Raw genomic sequence first — 11,467 nt, 5'->3', positions numbered from 1 at the left:
ACCACCTGAAAAGTTCATCTGGGAATTAACATATTAATTTTTATGCATGCATTTATTTATTATAATAATTTAAAAGTCAGCAAGTGCTTATGTCGATAAATAACAATACAAAATCCTCAAGGAGGAAGACGACCATTTTGCATGGAACGGCGCTCTCACTCTCTTGATGTAACATCTCGCATGCTAATAATAGGACACGGCAGGAGCACAAAGTAAAGGAACCAGTTAAAACGGAACAGGAGCCTCCTTTGGCGCGAAAAAAGGAGCCCCCACCCTTGGCCACCACTAATCTCTTACCCGGGAACAAAACACCGCCGCTGTTCTTGATCCACCGACGACCATTCTCCGGTGGGAAATTTTCGGGGAGGTAATTAATGCTCATACTAGATTGGGAATCACCGGGTTATGATTCTTCCATTGCATCGTTGATCCAATTTATTTTCTTCGTGGATTGGAGGATCTAGCAAGATCCACACTGGCACATTGCCAGATTTTCCAAATCTTGATTGAATTAGTTCTTGATCGGATCAGCGATTCCGCATTATTTTAGTCCTTGATCGAATTCATTTTGTTTGGGGATTGGAGGATGTGTTGATCGATCCTATTCTGTTGTTGGGAATCCACGTCCATCCAGGTCATGATCTGCTGACCGCCCCCAAACCAACCCATCGTGTCCGGCCGGCGAGAACAATGTCTTGCTGCGGCAGCGCCGAGGAGGACACGTACGGCCCGCCGGCGAACCAAGCCGCTCCGCCGCCCAACGTCAACGCTCCCGGTATCAACTCATCGTCTCTTTTCACGGATCTTGGTGTGATCACAGACAGTTTTTTGATGAACGAAACGACTTTGGCGCATGCAGGCAACAGAGGCGGGCCGAGGGGGCCCGGCGCCGCGAGGCCCGGAGGGCCGCCCAAGGTGGTCACCATCGACGTGCCGGCGATCCCGCTAGACGAGCTCAACAAGATGACCAACAATTTCAGCGACAAGGCCCTCATCGGCGAGGGCTCCTACGGCCGCGTCTACAATGGTACCCTTAGCGACGGCCGCCCCGCCGTCATCAAGAAGCTCGATCCCAGCGCCTCAACGGAGTCCGACTCCGAATTCTCTGCTCAGGTGCGTGCCAACCATCCATCATCCTCTCATCTGAATATATATCCGATCGATGATGAATTGCCTTTGGATTCTTCCTTCTCATGAGTCATGATTGATCGATCTCATTGCCATAGCTAGCAATGGTCTCCAAGCTTAAGAACGAGTACTTCGTGGAACTCCTGGGCTATTGCATGGAGGATGGGAACCGCATGCTGGCCTATCAATTTGCAACCATGGGTTCTTTGCATAATATCTTGCACGGTGCGTCTACTCTACCACAATTCTAATTTTGATCTATATGCATATGTCAAGGTGACTGCTAAATTAACATACTGTAATTAACTGTAACTTACCGATCGATTCTTACCGGCCCGTGCAGGCAAGAAAGGAGTGCAGGGCGCTGAACCCGGGCCGGTGCTCAACTGGGCTCAGCGCGTCAAGATAGCTTACGGAGCGGCAAGGGGGCTAGAGTACCTACATGAAAAAGTCCAACCATCGATTGTTCATCGAGATATTCGGTCGAGTAACGTCCTAATATTCGACGAATTCAGCTCCAAGATTGCCGACTTCAACCTGACAAACCAGGGCACAGACACCGCTGCCCGGTTACATTCGACTCGTGTGCTAGGAACATTTGGATACCACGCACCAGAGTAAGACCGATCGACCCTATGAATTCTTTTTCTTAATTCATATATTCTCTCAGTTTTGCTACCTTGCTCACACATTTTGCTGTTTGGGATTTGGTAATATTCAGATATGCTATGACAGGGCAAATCAACCAAAAGAGTGACGTCTATAGCTTCGGCGTGATCCTACTAGAACTACTGACGGGAAGAAAACCGGTCGATCACACCATGCCGAAAGGGCAGCAAAGTCTTGTTACTTGGGTATCGTGTTCAATAACCTTTGGATAAACTTATCGGTGTATTGTCATGCATGGTCTTACATATATGTGTTTCTTGATCCTCTGAGGCAGGCCACTCCAAGGTTGAGCGAAGATAAAGTAAAGCAATGTGTTGATCCAAAGCTCAACAGTGACTACCCTCCAAAAGCCGTCGCCAAGGTATGCCACTGTAGTAAATCCGGCAAACTGTAAAATTTAACAGTACGTGTCTGTACCGAGGTTGTGTTTTCATGTCTTCAGCTAGCAGCAGTGGCAGCGCTGTGCGTGCAGTACGAATCCGACTTCAGACCGAACATGACGATCGTCGTGAAGGCGATTCAGCCCCTTCTCAACCAAAAACCGGCTGGACCAGCCGCCGAAGCACCGAGACCCTGATCGATCAGCGCTAGGCGGCACAAAGAAGCTTGAACGAACTCTTGCATGCATGGTTCCATGTGTTATATCTATAGATCATCTACTTGATTTGTTTAGGTCATAGGCTGACCACCTGTGGCGGTGCTAGGTTCAAAACCTTGTCATGTCAAAATTTTCTGACCGAAAATCGTGTAGACAAATTAAACAGGAGGAACAGAAAAGAATGTACTTTGTTATGGTAGCAGTCCTTTATATGGTTATGCAAATATTTGATATGAATGCAATATACATAGGTTTCAACATAAGTAACGAGACGAAGATACATGAGATCATTGCCTATTCTATTGCGCAAATCAGACTTGATATATTCCATTGTGCAAAATACCCTCGCAATTGTTGTCGTAGTGTCCTGCAAAATCAACGCAAACTTCACCAAAAAATCACACACTAGAGTATACCTTTGTCTTAACTAGTTTTCTGCAAAGATCACTAACCCCTTTAGGCTTTACCATTTATCCAGTTGCTAAACTAAAGGGTGGACAAAAGAGTTATTGCTCAGAAAAGCGAGATATGCAATTCCTATTCTCAACAAAAACAATCTTTTACTTACTAATATTTCTCATGAGAGAAAAACATGGAAGAGAAGGAAAAGAGCAGTACTGGAAAATATGACCTACAAATAAAATGAGAAAGGCATAGGGCCTTGTCTGGGTGTTGGATTAGCTGCAGAGTGCCGACTAGTACAACATCATTTATCAGTTCAGGACGGAGGGATTTCTCTCCCCTCGAGATGCCCGCCTTTGCATCACCCGAGGTTGTCACTCTCTCCCTCCCCGAGTGAGTCACCGATGGCTCGCCATTCTCGGTTTGTTGCCGAGGAACTCCAGCCTGGAACATGGAGTCCTAGCCAAGATGGCCTCGGAATCCCTGCTCTAGCCCGCCAGTCTCCCACCGACGCCTCGTGCCTCCCCCCTACCCAGATATGGTTAGACCGGGATGGACAAGACCATGAGGAATGATCTTCTTCTCGACCCAACCGCAACCCTTGAGGTTGGGGTCGCGGAAGATGGAAGTTTTGCATGCCTAGTTCACTGTCGGTGGGGGCAGTCCATGTTCGCCAATCCTTGCTCAGGTCAGCGGCTGTCTGCCTGCGGCGGCGCCCTCTATGTGACCAACGCCACTCGGCAGCAGTATTATCCATCAGACAGTATACTGGCGGCACCAACCGGCTTCTTGATCTGCGGATTACGGTGGCCATCGAAGGGTCTTCGCGAGGATTCCTCTCTCTAGATCCACTAGCTGTTGTCGGCGCCTCGTACCGAAAAAGTTGCGGGATGTAGCCGAAAGGCTGCTTTGTGGGTTTTGGCGGCTCTTACTCTGGTCAGTTTCCTTAACTGATGAGATATAATCTATGGACGATGGTTTGAGACACACGGTATGATTGTACAACGATGGCGGTGGGATTCCTAGCCCATCACATGTAACTGCTGGGATCGCAGAAAAGTGCCGGCGACAACAGATGACTGATTTTGATTTGGTGGTGCTTATCGAGTACCCGGTCCCGAGCTCCGGGGTGAAACCCCTTGGTCCGACCTGAGTTGCTTATACATTGGTGATGTTTTTTGCATCGTTATCTTGTTGAAGACATTGCTCAGAAATGATCAAACTTGTTCTTTGGGGTGAAAACATATAATCTGGCTTTGGTGGTTGGATGCGGTGACGCTGGATCTAGAGCGTTATTCCCTTCATTAAGGCATTGTTATTGAAGAACCTCATTGTCTTTGTGGTGTCAAGAGATGGTCGCGGATATGGTTGTTGCTATCGTTTGTCGATCCCTGTTTTGATAGCTTCGGGTTTGTTTTTTCTTGCTTAGAAAAAGATATGATATTTTATGACTTTGGGCAGTGTGTTTATATCTGCTTGACGCTTTATTTTGAGACACCAGTATTCACCCTTTACCGAAACAAAATCATTGATCAATTCAACCTGATAGATAGTTTATTTGAATTCCAAATGGCGGATGGCCTCATGGGTGAAGCCCCGATCCAAGACCTCGGGTGGAGAACGGGAAGAACCAGCGGTGGTTGTCCACGATTATGGAGATAGGGGAGCTGCTTGGATGAGCATGAAGTTTTTTTAGCTAGACGAGCATGAAGTTGGAAGGCTGGGAGATTCAAGGAGAAAATGAGGCATATCATGTTCGGCGCATACTGCACCGAATAAGGATATGCTAGTTAGGTATTTCCCAAAAGGCATATTACACAAGACAAGGGAAGGTTCTAGAACCTGTCCGGAACCACTTTAATCTTTTTTTTCTACCGGTTTTCTTTCACCATTAAAGAGAAACTTGCCCAACATAGTCTGAGATGGTTTAGACATATTCAACGTAGGCCTCCAGAAGCTCCGATTCATAGCGGACGACTAAAGCATGCGGATAATGTCAAGAGAGGTTGGGGTAGACCAAATTTGACATGGCAGGAGTCCGTTAAGAGAGACCTGAAGGATTGGAGTATCACCAAAGAACTAGCTATTGGCAGGGGTATGTGGAAACTTGCTATCCATGTGCGAGAGCCATGAGTTGGTCGCGAGATCTTATGGGTTCCGCCTCTAGCCTACCCCAACTTGTTTGAGACTAAATGCTTTGTTGTTGTTGTTGTTGTTGTTGTTGTTGTTGTTGTTGTTGTTGTTGTCTTTCTTTGTGGGGTTTTCTTTTTCTTTTTCCCATTTTTTGAAATTGTGGAACGTTTTTGAAATTTGCATTTTAATCCATGATTTTCTTTAAAAAAATCAAAGAGATGGCACCACACATTACTTGACTGCTTATCTTGAAGATCAGTGTGGGCTTGGGCAAACGAAGAGATGGTGGGGCACATGATAATTACCAGAGAAGAAAATGCAAAGTTATGGCTGTTCACCATGCATGACTCTTTACCACATGTGGCTTTTATGTATATGGTTGTGACTTTGTAGGCGATATGGAACGCGGGTCGGAATCAATCTACGAACATGTGTTTCAGCCACCCATGTCAACACATATGTTCATCAAGCGCTTCATCGCAGAGCTTGAGGCTCTTGCTCCAACATCATCAGCTACCAGGCCTCCCAAGATGGCGAGACAACCCTGGATTCATCCACCTCTGGGAATCGCTAAATGTAATGTCGATGGAGCTACTTCTGTGCATGGAGATCGAGGAGCATTTGTTACTGTTTGTCAGAATGAATATGGAAAATATTTAGGGTCTTCTTCGGTCACCTGGACACGAATTTCAGACCCGATGGTTCTGGAGGCCTTAGCAGTGCGGGAAGCTTTGGCCACAGCTAATGATTTAATGCTTAAAAAGATTCTGGTCTCATCGGATTGTCTCCAGGTAATTAATGATGTAAAGGCAAACACTGGAGATGCACATCAAGCTATTGTAAGGGAGATAAGAATTCATGCACAAGATTTCGAGGAGTGCAATTTCATTCAAAAAAGTAGATCAAGGAATCATGAAGCTGGTAGTTTAGCAAAATATTCTTTGCACTTAGATACTGGTAGATATACGTGGCTACTTATGCCGCATGACTCTGTAATCATTCCTCCGAAACTAGTTGATCAATAAAGTTTTTGTTCCCTCAAAATAATAACTTGCTGGTCGGCTGGTTGACCAATTGACCGTTGAGTTTATAAAAAAGTTCATAAATGTAAAAAAACGTCAAATGAAAATAATTCACTTTTTTAAACTAGTCACAAAATTAGGAAAAAAATAAACAAATATCATTAATTTGAAAAATTCATGACATTTGTAAAAGTTAACAATCTTTTTAACAAACAAGAAAATTCACATTCAAATAATTTGAAAAGGATTCTAAAAACCAAGTTTTATTATTTTTCACGAATTTGCCAAAAAGTAAAGAGATAAAATTTCATAAAATTTGAAAATGTTTATGAATTTAAAAAAAATCATTAAACTTGAAAAAGTTCATAAACTTTGAGAAAGCTCACTCAGATTTTTAGAAAGTTAAGAAAAATATTCAGCACCAAAAGCCCAAGCACTTGAAATAGTTTCCACGCTAAAAAATCAGGAATTTGGAAATTCTTTAAAGAAAAATCAAACAAAAAGGATAAAACTAAACATGAAATAAAAAGAACAAAAAGAATAAAAATGAGAAAAAAAAGGAATAACAGAAACCAAGGAAAAAACTAAACAGGAAACCGGGAAATACCTCAGTAGAAAACATAAAAAAAGGAAGTATATTGGCCGACCCGCAATTACACCAGGCGTATAGTGGGGTGTCTGCTCCGTACGAAATTGTCTACCAGCAGCGCTGAAGGCGCCGAATAGGCATTGGCGTCGGAAACGCTCCTTCGCGAGCGAGCGTCGCAACGAGCGACCCCTTTTCCTCAGAGAGGTCGTATGTGTCACATTTTGCGGCAAATTGCCGCCATATCGCACAGGGGCGCCACCGAGTGGGCCGGCCCATTAGCAGCACTGTAGCGAGCGAACAAACGCGGTGTAGCTAAAGAATAGAGCGCCGCCTTGGGGGATCGAAGTCGCCACCTCTGGATACTGAATGCCTCTCATCAGCCACTCGAGCTGACAGCACATTGGTGATTGTTGTACACCGCGGATTCTAAAAGCACTACGGGAGGGGCAGCTCAAAGATGTACTGTAGCGACCGGACCGTGTACTGTAACGACACGAACAAGCCAAGGTAGAGTTTTTTAGAAGCTCAAAATATTTCTTTTTTAAATGTAAACATTTTCTTAGAACACAAATAAATTTTTGAATTTCAAACATTTTTCAAAAAAGATCAACAAAAATTAGAAACCATAAAAGTGTTTTGAATTTGTGAACAACTTTTTTTGAAAACCGAACATTTTTTAAATTCCGAATTAATTTGAAAGCTTAACATTATTTGTAGCTACCCGAACAATTTTTGAATTTGTGAACAAATTTTGAAAAACGAGCACATTGTTTGAAATTGTGAACAAAATTTTGAAACCACAAATATTTTTTGAAATTGTAAACATTTTTTGGAATTTTTGAACAAATTTCCAAATGAGAACATTTTTTGAAATTCTGATCGATATTTGAAATTTTCAAAAAAGTTCAAAAAAATAAACTTGAAAAATAAAAAGAGAGAAATTAAAAATAAAACAAAAAACCAAAAATGTTCAGAAATTCATGAACGTTGTTTCAAAAATATTTCGAAAAGAAGCGAATAATTTTTAAATTTGAAAACAGAAACATTTTTTGAAATTCCCAAACAATTTTAAAATGTGAACATTTTTTGAATGTAGGAATAAAATTTGAAAACAGGAACATTTCAAAAATGAACTTTTTTTAGAATATTGAATATTTCTGAAAAAAGAAAAATTAAATTGAATAAAAAGAAAACGGAAAAAGAAAAACCTGACCACAAATAAATAGAAAAAAACATAAAAAATAAAAAACCATAAAAAAGAAACAAAAAACCGGTTCAGGGAACCTTCTGGAAGGTTCCCAAAACCGGATGGGGTAGTGCCAACACGATCTACTCAAATGGGCCGGCCCAGTCGTGTCGGTTGGCCCCCCTCCTGTGCGTTGCCACGGCAACTTGCCGCAACGAGGGGCAAATAGGAAATTCTTTTTCCTCACACTAGCGAAAGCCAAGGACAGATGGGCCCACCCATGTTAAAGCAGCAGCCCATATGTGCCTGTACAGTGCTGGACCCTCCCTGCTCTCTCTCTCTCTCTCCCGTGAACTATAATCTCATCCCCCTAATTTCAATGGATGGGGCCCGGATTTGCCTCAAACTATGTCCCAGGCTTGTTAAAAAAGGCAACAACAGCGCGCGTTGTAGCGCGCACGCGCGAGATAGCAGCCCCCCATTGGCGCACGGAATAGGGGTGTTCCATATTCGCCGCTCACTGCCTTGAACTATCAACGCAACGCATGGGTGAACCCCCCGAACGCGCGAGATAGGCCGACACACTTTTTGAGCTTAACCATTGTGCGAGCCACCCGCCTTTTTTGTTTGTGTTCTTTTATTGTTTTTTGTTTTTAAATTGTTTCATGTATTTGCTTAATTTTTCTATTTTTTGCAATTTAGAAAAAACTTGCGATTTATAAAAACATTGATAATTTCTAAACATGTCCTCATATTCAATTATTTTTGGAGTTTAAAAAATGTTCTCATTTTAAAAATTGCTCACATATTCAAAAAAAGTTAGCACTTTCAGAAAGAAGTAAAATAAAATTGTTTCATGTTTTCAATAATTGTTCATATTTTCTCAAAAATTGTTCATGTTTCGTGTTTTGGGGATTTGAAAAGGCTGTTCACATTTTAAGATATGGTCCGGGATTCAAAAAATTGTTCACCATTTAAGAAAAAATAATCATATTTTTAAAAATTTTGAATTTTGTTTTGTTTGTAATTTTAGAAGATATTCACATTTTCAGAAAGTGTTTGTATTTTCCAAAAAATGTTCAACATTTCATAATTGTCCACAATTTTCAAGAAATGTTTTAGAAACTATAAAAAGTGTTTTTAAATCTCGACATTGTGTTGTGTTCTTAAATATGTCGCGCTTATCATCACTCACTAGCAGCGAATAGTTGAAGTGGCTAGTAGCACGTGTTCATGATTGGGAGGTTGCGATTTTGATTCCCATGCAAGCGCGTTGCTTTTCGGGGATTTTTATGTCGCGCGTTACAAAACACAACTCACTTCGCCTAGTGGGTTAGCTGTCCCGCACCTATATGCACCATCATACGAAAAATGAAGTAAAATGCATCGGCGATTGGGGTATTGACTAGCGGTTGTGATCTTATCCGTTGCCTGACCCGCATGCCGTTAGGCGGTGAGACCTCATGTCCTTGCAGCATGTTTAGAAGTGTCCAAATATTTATTTTATGGTCTTCATTGGTGATATTCTTGCGGAGGGTGCAGTACGGTGACAACAAGTTACTCCGATTCTTCTCCTGCGATGATCCCGTATCGGATAGTGCCATAGAGCCAGAGATGTCTTGCCTTCATAGGCCCGAACTTGTGGAAATTTGGTTTTACTACTCGCTGATGCGTTCATGGAGATATGATGAGTTTATATTAGTGTCTTGTGCTTTTGCTTGTCTGATCTCTTGTGGTTGCGGCATGCTTCTCTGGCATCTTGGTGAAGATTTTGTGGTTCGATGACCTGCACTACTAGGGGATCATCCGCGGCCCAATGCTCACAACCTCCCATCTTGTGGGTGAATCATGGGTTTTCAGAAACCCTTGAAGGTGGTCACGTTTGTGTAGGTCTATGGATGGTTGTGCCTCAACTCCATTTAATTGCATTATCTTTGTTGAAGCCTTGGTAGCAGTTCATGTTGCTAGGATTGTTACCACGGATAATACGTCTTCAAGAGATATCATTGTAATTCTTAGTAATAGGAGTTACTCTATATTTTCTTGGGTCTATGGTCGAAAGCATTGAACATGTTGTGACTGTTGAGTTTGAATAAAACCGCCAGTGATTCTGAAAAAAGAAACATGGTACGCCTATGAACCAGATATCCGTGAGGTTGATGTCAAGTTGTTTGTGGTTCAAATATTCCTCTTAGGAGATTGGTTACAGTGGTTCATCAAGGTGTATAGATTTGTTTTCCTTGTTGTGATGATAGAGGAGTATTATAGGAAGGCAAGGCAGAATGTAGGCAAGCTCGAGAGTGTTTGGGTATGGGTGCAGATAAACAGAATCTCTTATCTCTGCTGATCCCAAGCTATTGCTGATCAGGTAGGACAATTGGATAGGTATGGAGTTTGGATATGGAGATTATGTACATGTCAGTGCCAAGACCGAGTTTGCCAATCCTTTGGTACGATTTGCTCCCTTGAACCTTAATGGGAATGAAACGGTTTTTCTGGCTGTCAAATATGTGAAGATAGGATTTTTTTTTGCAAAGTGCGTGGCATTCTTGGTCACATCCTGGAGGAATGCAGAAATGGGGTTAATGCCCCTTAGGATACAGAGTATGGCACATGATTGATAGCTTCTAGGGGAACCCCTATCTGGTAGCCAGGGCTCTGGTCGTGGTGGTGGATCGTTTAGGTCAAGAGGTGCATCGACTATGAACAGTGCCACTGCACTCGGAAGAGGAACATGGATGGTTAGACTCCCCCTCCCATTTCCAAAAAGGAAAAAAATAGGATCATGATGGCTTTTACACTTACTTGAGTCATTTGAGAAACAATACTATTAAGAGAGAATCAACTACACATACACTGATAAATATGCACCTACAAAATATACCACTACTTGAGAAAGAAACCCTAAATGTGTAATTATTTTCCTCAGGAAATAGGGGCCTAAGGCTCCAAGGTAGTCCGAGCCCTCCAGGGTCCGGTCCCTCCGGTCATAAGATCTAATCATACCAAGCACAATATAACCTTCACACGCCCTCCAACAACACTGTACACACCACCAAGACATCCTTGCACTACCAGGGAAAACGCTATACACAGAGGTATAGCAGTAGCGTTGGTCAAAACTCGGCGCTAGCGCTACTTAGTAGTAGCGCTTGTTGCAAAACCACGCTACAATCATTATTTTAGCAGTAGCGCGTCTTCACAGAAAAACGCTACTACTAAAATTCTCTCACTAGTGCCGGTAGGCTAGGAATAGTAGCAGCGCTTCTCCTAGAAGCACGCTACTGCTAAAAACATTGTAGCAGCGCGTTTCTTATTTACAGCGCTACTGCTATGCAAAAGAAAATAAATAGAAAAATAAGTAGAAAAGTAAATGAAAATGAAAGAAATAGAAAAAGGAGAAATGAAAAAAAGAAAATGTAAAGAAAACAAAAGAAAAAGAAAACAGAAAGGTTTAGCTGCAGCGCGTTTCTCTGGAACGTGCTATAGCTATCTTAGCTATAGCGCGTTTCAGCAAAACGCGCTGCTGCTAGTTTGACTCAAATCCCGGCGGCCCTGGCTCAAAATTTCGCTAAGTCCTTTTCCCCCCTCTCTACTCCCCCTGTTCCCCAACTTCTCCATCGCCGTCGTTGCCCTGCCGCGCGCCTTCGACCACACCGCCGCCGCCCGCCGCCCGAGGCCGCCTTCGACCACACCGCCGCCGCCCGCCGCCTTCGACCACACCGCCGCCGCCCGAGGCC

General features: G+C 42.9%; 1 protein-coding gene across 1 annotated transcript; it reads left to right on the top strand.

The window, feature by feature from the left end:
• The first annotated feature begins 212 nt into the window (after positions 1–212).
• On the top strand, positions 213–2,621 carry LOC123101365 (probable protein kinase At2g41970). Its single transcript, XM_044522855.1, has 8 exons — positions 213–367; positions 635–775; positions 860–1,113; positions 1,227–1,353; positions 1,472–1,745; positions 1,850–1,982; positions 2,072–2,158; positions 2,240–2,621. Exons 2-8 carry the CDS (start codon positions 691–693, stop codon positions 2,372–2,374), a joined length of 1,095 nt encoding a protein of 364 aa, XP_044378790.1. The 5' UTR covers positions 213–367; positions 635–690; the 3' UTR covers positions 2,375–2,621.
• The last annotated feature ends 8,846 nt before the right edge of the window (positions 2,622–11,467 follow it).

The sequence above is a fragment of the Triticum aestivum genome, chromosome 1B (assembly GCF_018294505.1).
Source record: "Triticum aestivum cultivar Chinese Spring chromosome 1B, IWGSC CS RefSeq v2.1, whole genome shotgun sequence".
NCBI classification, from domain to species: domain Eukaryota; kingdom Viridiplantae; phylum Streptophyta; class Magnoliopsida; order Poales; family Poaceae; genus Triticum; species Triticum aestivum.
This window is presented reverse-complemented; position numbering and strand designations above follow the sequence as displayed.